This window comes from Pleurodeles waltl, chromosome 3_1 (assembly GCF_031143425.1).
Source record: "Pleurodeles waltl isolate 20211129_DDA chromosome 3_1, aPleWal1.hap1.20221129, whole genome shotgun sequence".
In the NCBI taxonomy this organism is placed as follows: domain Eukaryota; kingdom Metazoa; phylum Chordata; class Amphibia; order Caudata; family Salamandridae; genus Pleurodeles; species Pleurodeles waltl.
Genome location: NC_090440.1, coordinates 921,845,925 through 921,867,757, shown reverse-complemented (window position 1 = coordinate 921,867,757; position 21,833 = coordinate 921,845,925). Strand labels below are relative to the sequence as shown.

The 21,833-nt window shown below is 47.0% G+C and overlaps 1 protein-coding gene across 1 annotated transcript in view; it reads right to left on the bottom strand.

The window, feature by feature from the left end:
- The window catches only part of LOC138284761 (uromodulin-like), a 199,427-nt gene that overhangs the window by 103,690 nt on the left and 73,904 nt on the right, over nucleotides 1-21,833 (bottom strand). The window contains exon 4 of the mRNA XM_069223899.1: nucleotides 1,349-1,509. Coding sequence (XP_069080000.1) covers nucleotides 1,349-1,509 — 161 coding nt within the window. The remainder of the gene's footprint in view (nucleotides 1-1,348; nucleotides 1,510-21,833) is intronic.

The window sequence follows — 21,833 nt, the reverse complement described above, 5'->3', positions numbered from 1 at the left end:
CCCAACTTCCCATTCATGACTTCAACCAAAGCAACCTCAACACACAGACTTACCACCAACAAATTATTAAAGCCATGTTTGCAGCCAATACACAACTGCCCTCCCAAGCTGTGACCACATAACGCATACATACATGTATACAGTCCACAAACAAGCTGCCTCTCAAATCACTTGTTCACAGAATCCTTACCGTAGACCCTGTACAGTGCTGTGCTGCCTTTAGCTAGTTTTGCGGTATACAAATCCCACATACATTTACCCAGACACATCAACATTCAAGTACCAAGGTCCTTCACCCAGCACAATACTACCACCTACAGAAAAGTATATAGAAATATAGTTGCATTAAGTTCCACCACAGTCACTGTTTTCCCAGTTAAACACCACCTAACCTCTGCAGCCATGAAGGCTACTGAACACAAGACCACCTGACAAAACGCATCATTGCCAATCCACCACAGACGCGCCCACCACAAAAATAAACTACCCACAGTAATACCATGTCAATTTACTTAAATACACCACAACCCCACAGTGCTACTCAAACACACACACAATAGACACACAGTTAAGTTACATCTGACCATTCCTCTTTGTTAGAAGTTATTTCACGTTCACTGAGAATATTACAATACTATTCCTAACATGACAAGGAAATTGATTCAAAGGAATAAAGTGTGATAGCTGTGTGAGGAAATATGCCATGGCTACAATGTCATGAGATTAAATTACATGGTTCACTTCACACTGACACACACCTTTTCTCTGTGGGCAAATCGGCCCAATATGCCAGGGACACCAACCAAGTGACTCGTTCATGCACTAATCCTTTCCACCGTCTGTGATATACCCTGAGACTGATGTCTAAACCTAATCTAATCCCAAACTGTATGGCCAATATGAGAATTGGGAAACACACTCTGGGCCTGATTACAACTTTGGAGGAAGGTGTTAATCCGTCCCAAAAGTGACGGATATACCACCAGCCGTATTACGAGTCCATTATATCCTATGGAACTTGTAATGCGGCTGGTGGTATACCCGTCACATTTGGGACGGATTAACCCCTCCTCCAAAGTTGTAATCAGGCCCTCTGTTTCTTCAGAGGCACGCATGTGATTCTCAGGGAGAAGGTTGTTGGAGGAACAGAAGTGAACTGAGTGAGTTTGGCTGGTCTGAGTAAACTGTAAATGACTTTCAAAGAACTATAAGGAGGACTGAAAGAGATCTGGACAACTTGTAGAAATCAGTTAAAGCAGTTTATCAGAATGTAGTGATATATCACCGCCCTGAGAGTGAGGGGTAGAGACCACCCAGGCATTCAAAGAGTGATTATAAACCATCTTACTTTGCCACAGGTTTCAGGACGGTATCCAGGCTGGTCTTCATATTCAGAAGGTAAGTGCAGGAGAAAGGAAACTCCACCTGTTTTCCTGCTATAAATCCTGCTGCGTATTTCAAGGGTGGGATATGCAGCATATTCGAGTAGGTTACATGGGTGGTGTTAATCTAGGATAAAATGAACATTTCGTGAAAATCAAAGAAGTGATTTTAGTACATTATTTCAAAGAATAATGCTGATTTGGACACAGCATTCACTGGGAATTGGACGTCCGCTGCTGACCATAATCAGGTCTTCAGAGATGATATTACACATTATCCAATAATAAGAAATTCAAGCATTCATTTTACTGAACAGTTTGTAATTTGCTCTGATTGTTGGGAGGATGAGCATTTGCTACCAACAAATCTGGTGTTGGGTGGTTGGGAGTTTGAATCCCAGAAAAAAGTCTTAACCTTCCATCTTTAGATGTGAATAAACTGAGTACTTCAAATTAGGAAATTGTGACATACACTTTTGACAGTACTCAATAACAGCAGAAGTGTGGTGTTTAGCGCTATATAAAACAAGCATTTGCAATGTAATGGGTCTCGCATTTGCTCAACTTAGAGCTTTTAGAGTTTTAAAGTCCTAACCGGACTTTTATTGCCACATAATTTGAAAATGAAAAGTAATACAGTTTTACATAAGCGAGCCGATTTAAAGTGCCAGGCCATGAGCATGAAGGAATACATAAAAGGAAACAGAAGTTCGCTTGCCGTCAAACGTATCTGCAAATGTGCGTTTATCCATGTAACAGGGTCGATGTAATTCAAAGCGCTCGACTACTGCCCAGCGAGATCCTGCTGTGTATGAAACTAAAAAAGAAAAAAAGTAGTCCAGAAGTCATGCGGAAAACATGGAGCCTCGTATGTTTTCAGTGGTTGGTTGGTGTGCTCAAGGAGGGCTAAACATGGGAAAAGGCATGACGTATGCATGCATTTCACAAATGAAAGCAAGTGATTTTTACAAGGCAAGCCCACGAAGCAACTAAACTGATGGGCGTGCGGTGGGATTGGTTAAAAGCCCCAGAGAGATTACAGCAGGCTACAGCGCTTGAGCGCTTGACCCTAAAATCAAGAGGGCTAGTTTTCTCATTTTTAATGCAACACAGTACTGGAAATAAATTTGTTGCACTGCATTGTACAAGGGAAAAAATAATCCAGAGCAACATCTACTAAAATTGATCTGCTCCCGCTGTCATCCCCTGGATTGGTGCTCTAATTAAACTGCAGTGTTCAACAAACAGCCTCACATCATGGTGCAGATGTGAGCATATGCTAGCTGCTACAGGTTGTGTACTAGAACAGCACAAATACTTAGTCTGAAGGATCCCTCACACTGGATGTGTGTTGCGCACTTCAGAACACAAGTATTGAGTGTTTTTTTGAGAATGTAAAATATTTCCTCTTATTAATGCTTATTAGGGCCACGATTTTCTAGTCACACATAACAGCAAATGCTCTCTGTCCTGATGACAGACTTGCTTCTTTTGGAACAAGCCCATATCAATGAGTAGATAGACATGTTCCTTTGTGGCCACTCTCAGAGAATATCAGAGGAGACACCTGTTTCATTGGAGTCAGGATGTGTGGCAATGCTGAGGGTGGTGGGCAGTGTTGAGGGATATCTATTTTCAGAAGCTAAGTCTCTGTTGGTAAGCAAGGCCTATTTCCATGAGGTGAACAATTGTGACACTGCTGACGGGGGCCTGTTTCTGTGATACATATATTTCTAAGCAGCTCCCCAGTGACAGTGATGAGTGAGGTCTCTTTCTGTCAACAATGTGACAGTTTGCATGGCCTGTCAGAGGAGACTGGAGATCTTTGAAAAGGCATGAGGCATTAATAATTTCATCAACTTTGATTGGACGAGCAAGGGAAGTGCTTGACCTTGCAATACATTTGTTTAAAGAAAGTAGAGCCAACTTGTGAATTTTGTAGTACAGTTTCTGCATGCTACACTTATACTTTTGCGCTGTGCAAGCAAGCCTTCCCTTCCGTGGATGGAGCTTGGACTCACTTCTCCAACTATCTGAAAAAGAATTGGCAACATAGAGACTTTTCAACATTATGTTTCTTAAATTTTGGCCGAAGAGCTGTATTTCAGGCAGTTAAAATATCTGATTATACAAGGTCACATGAATTATTGTTTTTCAACATGCTTTCACCATTTTCCATCACTTCATTTTTCTATTCATCCCATGCCAAGTTGATTTCCAGTCATATCTTATAATAGACTTCATATGAAAGGGGCAGGGTGAGCAAATCAATGTAACACAAGTAACACAATCACAGGTAGATACGAGAGCTAGGGCAATCTTACAGACACACACTGCAATGCTGCTGCTCAGCTACACAGAGACCATAGGATGAGGCAGCAGTCAGGCAACACCTTCTCAGGACTCAGACAGCAACAATGACAATGTCATAAAAGATTTTTTAATATTGCTGATGAAACTCCTCATGCACTGGTGAACCCTTCTTAGCTGTTCCAGTAGGTGCAACAGACCCTCCCCTACAAACAGCCCCCCCCACCCCACCACACACACACACATGCACATCCACTTTGATTGACCACGGTGGTAGCCTACTGGGGTGAGCAGACCCCCATGTTTTGTACAGCTTTTAAATAAAGCAATCTTTGTTTTTAAATGCAGCCCATTTACCTTAAATGAAAAAGGATGTTTTAAAAAAAAAAGTTTATGAGTACACAGTGGTCCTTTGGTCCTTCACTATTCCCACTCTTAACTAAGCAACATGGAGAAGGCATTGGAATCTGGGGTATTATTCACACTCCAAACTAGGCAACTTTAGGATGACGTTGGCTATGGGGTGAGGCGTCAAATATACTATTTCCACTCTAAACTATGCAACGTTGAGGAAAGCATTGAGGGCTGGAATGGGAGTGAAGGAAGCTAATTTATTTATTTACTTATTTATTTATTTGCATTTGTAAAGCGCATACAACCCAGTGGGTATCTAAACGCTTGGTGTGTGAATAAGCCCTCAGCGCAGTGAAGCAGTTCTTTCACAGACCTATCCTACATAGCCAGGTTTGGACCGCCCTGTGAAATTCAAGATGTGAGTCAATCCTTCTGATGTCTGGTGCTAGCATGTTCCAAAGCCTGGCTGCTGCCATTGAGAAAGCCCCCCTCCATCTGGCCTTCCTAAATCTGGGGGTATTAGCTTCTTGTTCTCTACTGAACTCAAGGCTCTACTGGGGGCATACCAAGAAAAGACAGTCCTCAGCTATCTTAGACATCCTGATGTGGCCTGATGCAATGTCTCATGCACCAGGAATACTTCTTTGAAGTTAATCCATTTCCATTTCAAAGAATACAAAATGCATGAAAGTATTTCCTACCCCAAACTAATCATCACTAAAGTAAACAAAATCTGAAATTTATTACCAATTAAAGTTAAGAAAAACTAATACTGTATAAAAAAACTATAAAAAAGTAAGATAAATATAACAAACTAAATAAATGTGATAACATCTGGCATATACATGTGCATGAACACAGTAATTTAACTCACAAAATGGTGGGACTGCCATGCAAAAGCTGTTGGAGAAGTGACTCTAATCCCCAGGGCATCGCTGCATGTGGCGCTGCCCTGGCGGATTAGGACCCCCAGCACCACAGGGGCTGTCGAGTGGCGGCAACCTGGCGATGCCGACAGTTGGACCGTGGTGGCTCCGCTGTGGTCGTACTGTGGAGGCCGGACCATTGCTTTGGCAGCGGTCCGACCTCCACTGTGAGTCTGTCGGTCCCAGGGCCGCCAAACTCGTAATGAGGACCTTGTGTGTGCTGCGAAGGGCTAGTGGATGGGATCTGCTCTGGATTGGTGAAGGCTGTGAGGATTTCACTCCAGCGTTCCACAATTAATTGTCACCTAAGTCCACATCACTCCTCCTGTGGTAGTGTGTGCTGTTCACTGGTGGCCCACTTGCCTACGTCCTGTTTCCATTTCTCTATGGCTGGGGCTATCTTTGCCTTCCAGTGATTCGCGATGCACTGTTTAACCAGCATTAGGGCCGATTCTGTTGATCGGGCATTCAGGCTATTAGTCGCTGTCCTCTGGAATAAGCCCAATAAAGACATGCCGGGAGTGGGGAGCAGGCTTGCATGTGCCACCCTGTTGAGAGTCCCGGTCACCTCTTCCCAGTAAGGTTGCAGATCATCACAATGCCTCACCACAGGGTCGGCTTTAGTGATGGTACCACCTGTTGCAACAATCTTTTTTGGTGACCACCTTTAAACTCCTTCATGGATTCCCTCACTACCACCTGGCGAAAGTGTCACTCATCTCTCCATAGCCCCTTTCTCACACGTGTTTCATTTGTTTTAAAGCGCTGGTAAAGGATGGCTTCACTAATCCACTCAGCAAGCCACATAAAATAGAGATCTGTTCTGTGCAGCAGGTATACTAACCCTCTGCACTACTTTATGGCGAGTCAAAACTGCCACTAGACAAAATTCATCATTAATCACAAGTTATCTTGACTTTTTTGTTGCTCCCTGAAAGCTGGACGCACAAGGAACTCCGCAGCAGGTGCTTTTAAATAGTAAGTTGTTGCTAAACACAGCGGCCCCCTGAGGTCAGTGCCCCCCTTCCAGGTCCACATCCAGTGCGATCGCTGCAGCAGTCGCACTGCCCTAAAGCCAGCCCTGCCACACCATATGTATGAAGTATGCATCTGGCTCTTGGCAGAGCAGGCACATGTTAGTGCGAACTTTCAGTATGAGGTTTATTCATGAGATAGGTGGAAAAAATTGATTTGTGTGTATTTTAGTCTTGCATTTCTAGAAATACTGTGTGCATAATTTGTGACCATGAGTCACTCCTTCTCTGTGGGCTCCATTCCAAGGTATTGCTCTCACCTGTCTTTTTTCCTGTAGAATGGGTCAGGTTATGTGTATTAGCGATTTTTAAAACAAGGATATCTATTTGGTATTCTTCCCCATCATGAACAATAGCTGCAACGTTTCATGGGTCTGTGTTTCTTCATCAGCTAGGCCCCACATATCTCTCACAGCCTCAGTTAGCTCGCCATTTGTTAGGAAGTGTGTTTGTTGCAGTTACGGCTCAGTCACCACATCTTCAATCGTTAGGAGGTTCCCTTCTCTGTAACAGTCCCTACTGTAAGAGATCTGGAACCCTCCCCCTTGGGCAGGTGGTCCACCTATTGTGACAACCTTTCCCACAATGAGCTTGCTGGGGTAATCGGTGGTGCATATAGGGCAACCATTTTAGTCTTAAAAATGTATCTATGCCAGAATTTGACAGCCATCTGTATGAATTTGGGTTAATGACGGAGACCTGCGGGCCTGCATAGGTCATGGTCTATTAGGGTGTTGAACTTCTCACTGCTCTCCCTTTGTGTTAATTCCCCCATGTGTTCCCTCTAGCCACTGAGATGGCTGGCCAAACACACATGTGCACTCCTCTTCCCCCCTCCCACCTTCTGTTGACCTGACCTGCCCCTCCCCTGTACTGCTGGCTGAGCCAGCAGATGAAAAATAAAACACTAGCGTAACTATTGTTTTATTTTTCCTCTCCTGGCTCTTGGCTTTGTTTGGCTTACTAAGCCTATTACAATCTTGGTCCTCTGAGCCCCTTTTCTAAATTATTTCCTTATATTCTGGCTTGAGTGCTTAGACCCTCGTCCTTTTGCTTGTTTCAGATCCCCGGTTTTCAGACTCAAAAAACTAGAAGGATGAGCTTTCTCCTATCTTGCCACCAAACACTGGAACTCACTTCTTCTAAAGCGTACTCTGACATTTAATTATTGAGGGTTCCAGGGTTCCAGAAGGCTATTTAAACTTGACTCTCCTCTTCTTTCTTCTGGGTTCCCTTTTTTCTTTTTAGCTGTTTCAGTGCACCAGGATTCCTTTTTGAGTGATTGTTGTGCTTCACAAATAGCAAGAATAGGTGGAGCCATGAAAGAACTAGGCTTGATTATGGAAACCCTCTTTATGGGGGACACACATAGTGTCACATACAATGGATAAAGCTATTCAAAACACTGCATTTAAATGATTTTTGGACCAAAAAATGTAATCCAGCTTTAGATCACAGGAAATAAAATTACTAGCTACGATGGCTTTTCATCCATGCCAGAATCAGGTTTAAAATTCTTACACTGACATTTAAATGGTGACATAGTTTAGGACGTGCAATCCTAGCCAATACATTTAGCTAGTAAAGCCCTGGTAGTACATTGCCATCCTCCAATTTCCAATCTGCTTCTAGTTTTTACCTGCACAAAATGTATATCTAGGCAGGGCAGTTGATTATCAGTGCTTGTCCTCAATTGTGAAATTGCCTGCTGATTAAGATCGGACAGGAACCTTTTGGAAGACTTTTTGGAAAATGCTGAAAAATGGGATCACTGACAGAATATCAGAAACAAAATATTGTGTGGACAGATTACTGTGTAAAAAATATATCGAGGACTAACATATTGAGAAGGTATGTGCAAAAGGGTGAGTATGGATTTACTATTCTTAACTGCACTACATACATTGAAGAGATATATATATCCATGAGTAAGGCTGTTGCCGAAACGCGTTGGATTTTGTGCTGAAATAAATTGAATTTTCATATTGGAGGTGTCCTGGTTCTCCTGATATTTGAAGGAGTGTCTAAGGTTATATATATATATTTATATATAGGCCTAGTGGAATTCATGAAGCTGAAACACGTCAGCTGTGTATTTGTAAACTTTTTTGCACTTCGAGTGTCTTTTAATTCAGTATTCGCTTTAATGAAGGATTGAACTTCAGTTGAATATGGTATCGTGTTTGGATGGAGTCAGTCGCGCTGGCATATGGGAGGTCCGTAAAGGGGACTGAATGTAAGGACAATGCTCTTCCCTTTACCTATTAACCAGATCTCCTCTTTTGGCAGGTGCCAGTAGGAACTTATCGTTAGGACCTAGTTTCTATAGAATTTTTTTTTTTTTACTTGCCTATATCTTTGGCGCTGGTTGATGAATCGTCTCAGAATTTTCCCCAAAAATGTGACGCTCATGACAGCTGCAGTCTGGAAAGTTTCAGGGTGATCTGTCAAGCGGGGACCGAGAAAAAGGGAGGGTCAAAAAAGTTGTGTTTCCCATATTAATTCCCATAGGGATTTTGAACACGACTACAGCCCAAACCACTGGACAGAATTACACCAAATTTGGCAGAAAGGACCAGATAGTTCAGAAAGCACCCCTTTTTAGGTTGAGCGTTAGCGTTTGACCTAGAGTATACTTAAGTATACTTATACTGTGGAAGGAAGCAATTTCATTAATTGGTTGCAGTGTCCTTTTCTCCCTCCTTTTTCTATTTCAGACCAGTGACCTACTACTGTATTGTTCCACTTTGGTTTCTTTATCTGCTGCTGTGATGGACTTTTTTTTATATTTCTTTGATGCTCCCTTTCACTGTGGGTGCTTTAGGCTGGTAGCAGCCTGTGTTTTATTGCAGCATTCTGTTCTTCCCACCTCCTCCCATGTCCCTGACATTTGTTTTGGCTTTATCCCAGTGCTGTCCTCATAGCTCTCTCTCCAGGGTCCCTCCCTGCCAGCACTCACGACATCGCACACAGGGTATTGCTTATTTTTACTGGGGCCATACATCTTCTCAGGCTGTTCTACTAAGTTCATTAGAGTTGTTGAAATGCAAGGCAAAAATGCTTGTTTTCAGTGGGTTGGTATTTAACTGGCAAGAACTATCGTATTGTGGAAATTTCTCTAAAATGTAAACCAACTCTGCAGCTGGCTTCGTGGGTTTCTAAATGGATAATGACTCTTCCAACCTGTCAAGGTTTCAGGTCAGTGGAGTTTAAACGAGCTGTCTGTGCAATTATGAAGGTAATTTTCTCGATTCCTGTGGGCTTCCTGAGTCCGCCCTTGGTGCTTATTAACAGTGCCTGGGTAGCCTGCTGCTGGGCCCTGTGCTGTTACTTTTCTGAGGTCTGGCCTCTCTCCTGGTTCAGGGGTCATGTGCTGATGGGTAGGCAAGAAAGGGGAGTGGGTTGGTCAGGGGCACCGAAGACTGGCTTCATTGGGTTTATGAAAATGTTTTCATATGGATGATAGCTCCTGCCAGGTGCTCACTCGGTCATGTTGTGCAGGCATCAGGAGTTATGTAAACAGCTGTATTGTTACAATGTATGTTCAAAGCAGCATTTTGTGATTTTAGGACTAAGACCGATATCCCATTCTTTCCTATCACATTAAAGCTGTTTGTGAAAATCTCTATTCTTAATTGCAAGACATCTCCGGGCAATATTAAGCTTTCTGATGTTTGAAAAATGGCTATCAAAGGGACATTTACTTCACAATCCGTCTGTCTTCCGGAATCAGTGGAGTGAGTTTAATCTCCACTTTTTGGTCACGTAGGTATTTGCTTTTGGTTTTGATTGAACACAAGGCGAGGAATTTGGCATGCGATATGCAGCGCCATGTGACTCTGTACGGCAGTCAATCTGCACTTTTTCCCATCTAGTGGTGTTGGCTGTTCATTGGGGGTAACCATGATGATATAATGCCTGGATGAGACTGGCGTTGCTCGTGGGTCTGATTTGTTTAGTTCTGAGTTTAGTGGAAGCTTGCACTTTGCTGTCTGTTGTGCTCTTTGGGTTTGCAAGGCATGCAGGGGTAACGGCAAAGTCAGACACTTTTCTCAGTGCTTGACAGTGAAGAAGGCATTATGCTTGATCGGTGTGATGTTAGCCTAGACTGATGTATGCTCCAGTGGTAGATATATACAATGGGACAGTTAGTCAGCCTACATAAGCTATTGTTAAACATTTCACTGAGAATTAAGTTATTCTGCTATTTTACAAGGAGCACTTAATGGCACTGTGCTTTTTGAGAAAAAAATACTTTTGAGTTTTAGGCATTTGTTTTTATATTAGTGAGGGTGCAGCAGCTTCCCCAAACAAAGTTTTACAAAAGCACTGATTAAAAAAACAAGCACTGGCAAAGCCAGGTGGCTGTCAGCCAACTCAGATCTATTGCCTTTGCCGTTGCTTATTTTTTGTGTGATTTGAAACCGTTTCCATGCTGCTTTTTGCCTGGTTGCAAGGCAGTAGTCGATGCCCATGCATGTTTGTTGATGGTACATACAAGTAATTTAGCAGCTTTGGAACCGGCCTCCTGTGCACTCTTGGTGAAAATGGGCCTTTGTGTTGCTGTTGGTCTAGCTGCCAGCCTTTTGCTGTATGCAAGGGCATTTGCTTGATGTATAAAGAATCTAAAGGCTGCAGTCACATTTTTAATTCCATAATCCCGAACCCTGGTTGATGTCGGGCACAAATTCTGAACCCCTTGTCAGATGCTTTCAAGAGGGAGAGCGAAAAGAAAAGGCACATTTGTCCCACAGGTATAAAGTCATTTGTGCTGTGTAAACACATCCCTGTGCACCAGCCGTGAAAATCCATTAAGGAATGAAGCCCAACATCTCAAGTGGTTGTTAATTTGCATGCTGATCCCCTGCCAAATTTGAGTGAAGTCACTTATGTCAATGTTTGGGCAAATCATTGGCTTCCCTGCAAAACAACTATTCTTGTGGCATTCATACCTGCTTATAGGAGCGCCGTACACCCAGGGTAAACCATTGCATCTGCTTTTAACTTTTTTACTTTTCATTTAGTCTCTTCAAATAAAATCGACCCATTTTATTTTGAAATGATGTAAATCGAGATTTTTAGGTTGAGTATAGCAGCGCGCAATGGCTGCTTTTCTGACCTGTTGGTATCTATGTGGGCTTTTAACCACTCCTACTTCACCCCCATCACTATCACTCGTTCATGTGCTTTGCCTTTCAAAAATCCTTTGTTATCATTGGTAAATGCTCCTTGGGGATCTTTTGTTACTGCCTTGGACATTGATCCTATTACATGGATAATTGCATGTTTGATGATATGCTTGACTGACTGAGCGAACTTCTTTTTTCTTTTGTGTCCCTTCTTCTCGCTCATGGCGGCCATGGAGTTTAGACTCAGCATGCTTATGTCAAACTTTTCATTGTCAATTTATGTGGCAAGAAAAGTCCAGTTAGGAATTTACAACACTATTAGCTCTAACTCGTGCAAACGTGAGATCCATTGCATTTCAATTGCTTGTTGTTACTTGGTGTAAATTAAATTCAGTAGTTTTTGAAATATAAAAGTAAAAACAAATTTGTATATATAGGGACGCGAAGGCTCTGCCAACCCTCCTGATCTTGTGCTGAGATCTGAATTGCTGCCAACACTTCAACAAGGAAGTGCTGGCAGCCATGTTGGGACTCGGCTTCAGCCGAGTCCTGGAAAAAAGATGAAAAAAAAGAAAAGGGACCACAGTAGGTACATCCTGACCCTTTTGCTCTGGTGCTGGGGTCCCAGCGGGACGCCACAGAGCAAAAAAGCTTTTTTTTAAAAGAATTTGGCTGGAGACAAGGCGGATCTGCAGATTTGCTGAAAATGTACAAAAATAAATGTTAAAAAAAAACAAGCGCTGGCTTGTGCTTGTTTCAGTGAAGCCCCCGGGTGGGCCAGGTCTCAGGAGCATTGCAATTTTCAATGCGGGGGCAGTTCCCCTGCAGCCATGGAAACCACCACCACCCCAGGTCTTATGTCTAATTAAATGCGGGGGGCCGTCTGGACCCCCCCTGCAGCCTTGGGGACCGCCACCTACCTGGGGCTTTAATAAAATATAATGCGGGAGGTCCAGTTCCCCGCAGCTCTGGGAACCGCCACCTCCTAGGGGCTTTAATGAATCAAAATGCAGTGGGGCGGCCCAGCTGCAACCCCACAGCCCGGGGACCGCCACCTCCCCTGGGCTTCAACTAAATGTAATGCCGAGGGGCTGCCTCCCCCACCCCACCTCCTGCAGCCCCAGTGACGACCACCTCCCTGGAGCTTCAATTAAATACAATGCAGGGGGTCACAACACCAAAAAATGGCTATTCTGCTTACCAGGTTTGTATGATACAGTTATGGGATGGCAGTGTTTCTGAGAGTAAATGCGGTTGGGGCTATGGTGTCAATGTTCATAACAAGTAATCTATAAAACAGGTTATATATTATTGCGTTCTACTTGCATTGGAAACCCTTCTACCTCATGGATGATTAGAATGCTGCCAGTTCTTTTCTTGGCATTATACGACCATAAAAAATAGATGTGAATTATTTATCCTTTCAAAGCAAAGCCGTATACATTTTCTATTGGCATGGCCATTATAACCTTTGAATGGAAGATGACCAGACTTTCCCAGTATGCAAATGATGTTTGGTGGACATTGATCAAGGATTTCTTATTTATAGGATTCTTTTGATGTCAGTTTTGAGCACAATTATAGCTCGGGTTTCTTTGCAGAGTTTCTAAAAAAAAATTCCATTAAATTTCGCCAAACTTGGCATGCAAATATGTATTTAGTTATTACTTTGGAATAAATAGTATAGTGAATTTAGCCAAAGTGTTTTACAAAATTGCATGAAGATAGTACTTAATCAGTTAATAAGAAAAAGATAAAAGCAAGTCAGATTAAAGAAAAAGAGAGTGAATGATGAACAAAGCCACTGAGCAATAGAACAGGAATATAACGAGCCAGTTCACTATCAGTATGAATGAATGTCTTGCAAATAATGGTTCACAAGGAGTCATGCCTCCATCACAAGTAAAGAGGGCACCCTGAGAGATGCAAATGTAAGAGGACTGAAAGAAAACACTAGATGGAACAGTCAAGAATGTAAAGACAATCATGACTTGGAGGGAGCTGGGCTAAACGTGAGTAACAAGACAGGAGCAGAAACATAGAGACAATAGCAGATGGGAAGTGCTCTACAATCAGCACAAGTTCATGAGCATTTGTGAGGAATGACACTAGATTCCAGAACATGTGAAAGGCCAGGAAGCCGCTGCTGACCCCGATGCGCTAGGGTAAAACTCCAGTGAAATCCACAGAACCAGCGGCAAGTAGATAACACATGACTCCACCAGGAAGAACTCCACAGGGACTCAGAAGAAATGCCCCAGACACAAGTCGAGAAGCAGGAAGGCAAATTCCGGCAGGAATATGATGAAAATGGAGATGATACAAATATGAAGCAAGCACAGGGCACAGAGACCCTAGAAAAGATGGGACATGTCAGCAAGGACAGGTACATTACCATAAAGGCATTTAAAGAACAGAAAATAAACATTGTTCTTGACTATATCCTCTCCTCATGGCTCCACTTATCAGTAACAAGAGAACGTTTTTGGAATACTTCGTCTTTTCACACTGTGTCCCGGGTTGTGATCGAGGCTTACCACAACTTAGACAAAATCTTTTTTATGTTTAGGGTAGCTCCATATGACAGTGCGATGGAAGTGTGGATTTGCTCCCTGTGACCACAAGGTTAAGGCAGATATGTTTCTTTGGGGTCAGCCTTGTGGCAGTGCTAAGGCAGACCTGTTTCCAGGGGTTACTGTGACAGTGTGGAAGGAACCGTTTACAGTGTAAAAAGCTGTTCTTAAATGGAAGCAAGATGAGGTCACATTATACAAACGTTATGCTGCACGCTCTAATATGCCCCTATCCCTTACCCCACCCATCAGCAATTTCCAATTTTATAGTATCCACTTCTCTCCTTATTAATGCAAATTAAAACTAAGGGCCAGATTTAGAATTCAAAGGAAAGGTTACTCTGTCACACCGGTGATGGATATCCCATTGCTGAAATATAGATTCCATTATGTTCTATGGGATTTAGATTTCGGCGGACGGAATATCCGTCACCATTGTGGTGGAATAACCTGTCCACCGAGTTCTAAATCAGGCCCTAAATCACAAACTAAAACAAAATACTCTTCCAAGTGGCTTTACATCCTTCCCAGTGCTTGCCGTAGCCTGCCCTCTCCAGGATCATTCCTACCTCCACTGCTCAATTCCTCCACTCTCAATCTCTAATCCTGTCACTCGTCCCTTTACATGTTAACCAAAACGTTTTCTTATGGCTATCACACTGCTTCCTCCCAGGTACAACATATACATAGAGTATTCCCCTATTAACTAACTTGCTGCAGAAAAGTGCTTAATTATACCTGGGTGGGTAATGGGTCAACTAGCATAACGATGCAACCACTGTGGCCCTGGATCAAAGCATCCTTGCTGTCCCCCCTCCTAGCACACCTGGACAGAGAGGGTCGTCCCTTCTCTTTGCCCACATCTCTGCCTTCCCCTCTGCCTAAGGCCCACTTTGAGAAAGGAAATAGCATGGATACACTTATCATAGTGTAAAAGGCCACGTTCAACTAGGAACCGGATGAGTTTGCCTCATATAAACCTTTGGCTGTACCGCACACTCTAGCATGCCCTATCCAACATTCATGCCCTATCCTTTCCCTCCGAACCCTAAGCCATTCCCACCCATCAAGTGGTAATTGCTGATAAGACAAGGGAATCGCACCATTTCTTTACTTTATTAACTGCAGCGCCAACTAAACCTCTTGTCCTTCAGAACATACATTTTTCTGCTTGGCTGTTAATGCTTTCCATTGCTTCCTTGGCCTATCCTCTCCAAGAACAGGCCTACCTCTGGGTTACACCATTCCTTTTCTTTCTTGCTACACCTGTTGCTCTTCCCTTTACCTATTAACCAGATCTCTTTTGAAACATCACTGCCACCAGAAAAACTCTCCCTTGCAGTCTTCTTTATATCCCACCATACCTCACTTCAGCCTTATCTACCTTACCCATCCTCCATCACTTCAGTCAACTTCTCCAGATATAGGCCCTCATTACAACATTGGCGGTAAAAGCCGTTTACTGCCGTGCAGAAGCCCGCCCACACACCGCCACGGCTGCGGAATTCCGCCACAGCTATTATGACCCACATCTCGGAATTCGCCAAAATTCAGACACCCACACAAGTCCGCCACACCAAAGGTCAGTGACAAACTGGCGATAACAAAACCGACACCGTCACGCCAACAGAAATCCGCCCACACTATCACGACACACGAATCCACGCGGTGGTCTTTCAACCGCGGTATTCCATTGGCGGTACACACCGCTGCGCTCAAAATACACACCCATTACAATATAAAACACACACCCACATCACCCACAAACCCCTACAACAAATTTACCGAGAGAAAACCAGAGAGAAACACCACCAGCAAGAACAACAGCATCCACAGGCACACAACACCATCACCCACACAACTTCCACGCACCTCACACAACACACCATTACATATCACCACACTTATCACCACACACTCCACCCCACACATCAACTACACCACCCCATGGCACGGCAAAGACAACCCAGGTTCTCGGAGGAGGAGCTCAGGGTCATGGTGGAGGAAATCGTCAGGGTAGAGCCACAGCTATTCGGATCACAGGTGCAGCACACCTCCATTGCAAGGAAGATGGAGCTATGGCAAAGAATAGTGGACAGGGTCAACGCAGTGGGACAACACCCAAGAAATCAGGAGGACATCAGGAAGAGGTGGAACGACCTACGGGGAAAGGTGCGTTGTGTTGTTTCAAGACACCACCAGGTGGTTCAGCGGACTGGTGGCGGACCCCCACCTCCTCCCCCACAACTAACAACATGGGAGGAGCAGGTCTTGGCGATTCTGAATCCTGAGGGCCTCGCAAGAGTAGGTGGAGGGATGGACTCTGGTAAGTCAAAGCCTTACTATTACATCCCCCACCCTACCTGCATGCTATCACATACCCCCACCCTCACCCCCAGCACCCCTACTCCTCACAAATGTCCCAACATCACAAACCACCCATCCCAACACCAAGCCCTGCATGCAACAACAAAACATGGACACACATCACCAAAGCATGCCCACTGCACATACCCATACACCCCCCTAAACCATCATCACACAAGCTCCCACACAGGAATGCTAGCACTGGGGTACACGGTCACCCACCCATTGCACACCATTACACACACAGATTTAATAAACATCCTTTTATACCCCTGCAGGACCCCTACCCAACGTCACCGGATAGGAGGGTCCACACATGTCCACACCACCAACAAAAGAGGCCCACAGTGATGACAGCACCTCTGTCCAACTGGATCTAGATGACCAGCCGGACCATCGGGGACCTCTGGACAGTCGGTTCCCCTCACACAGGCACAGGCCACCACAGACCTTCCCCCCCTCTGGACACACCAGCACAGCACCCACCAGCGGACCCATACCTCCGTCCCCAGGACACGTCAATCAGCTGTTTGTCCACCACTACAGGGAACCCAGGAAACACAGGGGAACTGGGAGAGCTGCCGTGCGACAGGGGGCGGACAGGCCAAGTGAACCCACTCTCCACGAGGCCCTCTCCTCCATCATGGGAGCCTACCACCACTCCGAGGAGACGATGGCAACGGCACTGGCCAAGTTTCAGGAGACCCAGTGCATGCAAGAGGAACAGTATACGGGCTTCAGGGAGGAACTCAGAACCATCAGCTCCACCCTGGGCACCATCGTAGGGGTGCTGAAGGAACTACTCAACACCAGGAGGGCCACTGTGGCACTACAAGGGGCCCCTGACACTAGCATGGATGATGAACTGCCCACCACCTCCGCCGGCGCTAGTGGACAGGACGCCCCACCACAGAACCACCACATCAGCACCCCCACCCCCTGCAGAGGGAGAACCACCCCGCAAATGGTCCCTGAGATCCAGGAACAAGACAGAGCACGATGCCAAGACCCCCGCCAAGAAATGAGACCACCCTGATTGTCATCCTACTGTCCCACTTTATCACCCTGTCCAAATTAAACTGCCCCAGCTCCACTTCCTATGCCCATATGGGAAATGCACCTGTGAGACTAATAGACTGGACTCTGCCATGGACACTCCTCCGCCATCACCCCTCACCATTTCACTACCCCCTCCAATTTTGAGCATTTAAATAAACACACCTAAAGCACAAAATGATCTGGAGTCTGTCTGTGATTTCGAAATAGTGTAGTAGCAATTACAGTGACAAAATGTTTTTTATAATAGTAATGTCAACATACCTATGTCACACAGCTCTAGTCCATGAGGAATCTAAGCAGATGTCACATAGTGGGACCCAAATCTGTGAAACCATAAGGGAAAGGGACAACTCAGTGACCATACACTGGGTGAAAACGACAGACAGTAGAGAGGTAGTAGTGTTAAAGTACATCTAGTAGGCAGGTTTGTATTCTTACCTGTGTCTCACTGGAAATATTGCACGATCACTGAGTCCCTGTTGTGCATGTCTTCTTCCTCTGCTTCCTCCTCATCACTGTCCACAGGCTCCACACCTGCAATAACACCTCCATCTGGACCATCCTCCTGCAGAAAAGGCACCTGTTGTCGCAAAGCCAAGTTGTGAAGCATACAGCAGGCCACGGTGATCTGGCACACCTTCTTTGGTGAGTAGAATAGGGATCCACCTGTCATATGGAGGCACTAGAACCTGGCCTTCATGAGGCCGAAGGTCCACTCGATCACCCTCCTAGTTCGCCCATGGGCCTCATTGCAGCGTTCCTCTGCCCCGGTCCTGGGATTCCTCACTGGGGTCAGTAGCCATGACAGGTTGGGATAACCAGAGTCACCTGCAAATGGTGAGGGGCAACTGTTAGACACACACTAACCTGGAGGGATAACCCCAGACCCAGACAACCATTCCCACTGACTTGCTTCCAGGTGCTTACCTAATAGCCACACACGGTGCCTCTGGAGTTGACCCATCACATAAGGGATGCTGCTATTCCGCAGGATGTAGGCGTCATGCACTGAGCCGGGGAACATGGCATTCACATGGGAGATGTACTGGTCTGCCAAACATACCATCTGTACATTCATAGAATGATAACTCTTCCGGTTTCTGTACACCTGTTCACTCCTGTGGGGGGGGACCAAAGCCACATGGGTCCCATCAATGGCACCTATGATGTTGGGGATATGTCCCTGGGCATAAAAATCACCTTTCACTGTAGGCAAATCCTCCACTTGAGGGAAAATGATGTAGCTCCGCATGTGTTTCAGTAGGGCAGACAACACTGTGGACAAAACGTTGGAAAACATAGGCTGGGACATCCCTGATGCCATGGCCACAGTTGTTTGAAAAGAGCCACTTGCAAGGAAATGGAGCACTGACAGCACCTGCACTTGAGGGGGGATTCCTGTGGGATGGCAGATTGCTGACATCAGGTCTGGCTCCAACTGGGTACACAGTTCCTGGATTGTGGCACGGTCAAGCCTGTAGGTGATTATCAAATGTTGCTCCTCCATTGTTGACAGGTCCACCAACGGTCGGTACACCGGAGGATGCCGCCATCTCTGTGTTGAGTCTAGGCCTAGGTATGCGTGACGCAGTTGAAAATGAAGCCATGTGGGCCCCTGAAATGGAGTCTGCATGACCTTTGAAGTGGGACAATGGGATGTGAGGTAACTGCGCTGGCGTTGTACACCGTCGCGGTAGGCGGTCGAAGACCGCGGCACAATGCTGCATTGGTTAACATTGGACCCTATGGGTCCCAGGAGCCAATGACGATGTGCGCCGGCAGTGACGGTATGCACCGCCGCGTCGTGACCGCCATTTTCTATCTGTTCAATCACTCGATACCTGATCTTCGACAGGAGAGGACCTACACTGCAAGTGCTGCTGTGACCTCGGTCTGGAATAGACAATGGCTCGTGCGTCTGGGGAAAGGGCCCCTGTCTTCACATCGGTGGAGTTGGAGAAGCTCGTTGATGGGGTCCTCCCCCAGTACACGCTACTCTACGGTCCTCCAGACAAACAGGTAAGTACACAGGGCTATGGGCTATGCCTGTGTGGAGAGGGCTGGATGTAAGAAGGAAGGGGGCAGAGTGCTGCATGCATGAAAGACAGTGAATGCATGTGCCACATGGCAAGGGTAGGGATGGGGGCCACTCACTTTGACGGTGCAGTTGGTAATGACTTCTCTTCTTCCCCTGTATATTTCATGTAGGTCAGCGCCCACCAGAAGAAAGATATTTGGCATGGCATCGCCAAGGACGTCTGGACCCTGGGGGTCTACCACAGACGGAGCACCCACTGCCGGAAAAGATGGGAGGACATTCGCCGCTGGAGCAAGAAGACGGCAGAGGCTCAGCTGGGGATGGCCTCCCAACGTGGGAGGGGTGCCCGTCGAACCATGACCCTCCTGATGTTCAGGATCCTGGCGGTGGCCTACCTGGAGTTGGATGGGCGCTTGAGGGCATCACAGCAGACACAAGGGGGTGAGTACACTCTCATTCAGCTGACTTTGCGTGCAGTGGAGTTGTCTGGGTGGGGGAGGAGGGCTGTGGGTTTCCCTAGGCCAGGGCGAGTTCCGTAGGCTAAGCTCCTCCGTAAGGCAGGCCCTGTGGCACCCCTCCCCACCTCTGTAGAGTGCCAAGTACAGCTATTCATGCCCCTGTGTCATCTATGTGTGCAGATGTCGTCCATAGCCTTGTAGGCCATTTCCCAGGGATTGAACTGTGGAGCCCAAGAGCGCGGCGCAGTGCAGTGGGCTTCTGTGTCTGTCTTGTCCGCCAACGGTAGGGGTAATCCATGCACTCAACATGTCTTTCTTCTGTCTCCCCCCCCACTTTTTGTGGTCTTCCTGTTCTTGTGTGCATTAGCATCATCAGGCGGAGGAGCAGTGGCACCGGAGCACGAGGGAGCTGCATCCCACATGGCCCTGGAGGGCGAGACTACAGACTCGGAATTCACCAGTGGGACGGAGGGCGAGGGGAGGTCCACAGCGGGGACAGGAGCTGAGACCAGCGACATGGACTCGTCCTCTGATGGGAGCTCCCTTGTGGTGGCGGCAACATCTGTGCCCCCCGCATATTCAGGTACAGCCGCCACCCCCCCTACCAGCACCGCCCTCCCAGCAGCCCCTCAGCCTTCGCCCCGTGCCCGCTCACCCAGGAGGGTGGGCATCACCTTCGCCCCAGGCACCTCAGGCCCTGCCCCAGTCACCCCTGCTGCCCTCAGTGAGGAGGCCATTGACCTCCTCAGGTCTCTCACTGTTGGGCAGTCTACCATTTTGAATGCCATCCAGGGTGTAGAAAGGCAGTTGCAACATACTAATGCATTCCTGGAGGGCATTCATTCTGGTCAGGCGGTCCTTCACAGAGCTTTTCAAACTCTGGCCTCAACATTGATGGCAGCCATTGTCCCCGTCTCTAGCCCCCCCTCCAACTTCCTCCACCCAGACCCAATCCCCTGTGCCTCTGCCTATCCCAAGCACACCATCAGACCAGCCTGCACACACCTCACCACACAAGGGAAGCTCAGGCAAACATAAGCACCACACATCCCACAGGCACTCACGCAAGCAACACACACATGCAGACACACCAACATCCACTGCCTCCACTGTGTCCCCATCCTCGTTGTCTCCCTCCTCCCTCCCAGTCTCGTCTACACTCCCACCTGCATGCACTACCTCTACAGCCACTACGTCCCTCACCAGCACACCCACCAGCACACCCCGCTCATGTGCAGTCACCACCCCCACTACCATTCACACGTCCCCTGTGTCTTCTCCCAGTGTGTCTGTGACGCCCCCTCCCAAGATACACAAACGCAGGCACACACCCACCCAACAGCCATCCACCTCACGACAGCCTCCAGCGCATGCACCTGCACCCAAAGTCACCAAACGTACACCTCCTACTACCACCACCTCTTCCTCCACTCCCAAACCCCCTCCAGCTACCCATCCCAGTGTGTCCAAAAGAATTTTCCTGTCCAGCTTTGACCTTTTTCCCACACCTCCCCCACCCCGTCCATCTCATAGGTCCGGAAGAAGAACCTAAGCCACAACATCTCCGGGACCTGTAGTCACAGGTATGTGGAGTGCACCGGCCACCAGGACAGCCAGTGTGGCACGGAGCCACAGCACAGCCAGTCCCCCACCTGTGAAGCATCAGAAGTTGGCCAGTGCCTGGCGGGAGAGGGGGAAGACTCCAGCCACCAAAGCTGCTCCCAGGGGTCCCGTTGTGAGTGTGGAGTCAGCTGTGACACCTTCCAAGGTGGGGAAGGGCCACAAGAAACCCGGCAAGTCTGGGAAGGGCTGCACAGCGGAGAAGACCGCCATCATCCCCGCTGCCCAGGAGGCCACCGCCAGCCCCAGCCCAGCTGCCCAGGAGGCCACCGCCAGCCCCAGCCCAGCTGCCCAGGAGGCCACCGCCCGCCCCAGCCTAGCTGATCCATGAAGGACCGCCAGCACAAGCCCTGATGGGCCATGAAGGACCGCCAGCACAAGCCCCGCTGGGCCGTGAAGGACCGCCAGCACAAGCCCCGCTGGGCCATGAAGGACCACCAAATCAAGCACCGCTGAACTGGGCACTGCCAACTCAAGCACCGCTAAACAGGGCACCGCCAACTCAAGCACCGCAGAACAGGGCACCGCCAACTCAAGCACCGCAGAACAGGGCACCGCCAACTCAAGCACCGCTGAACAGGGC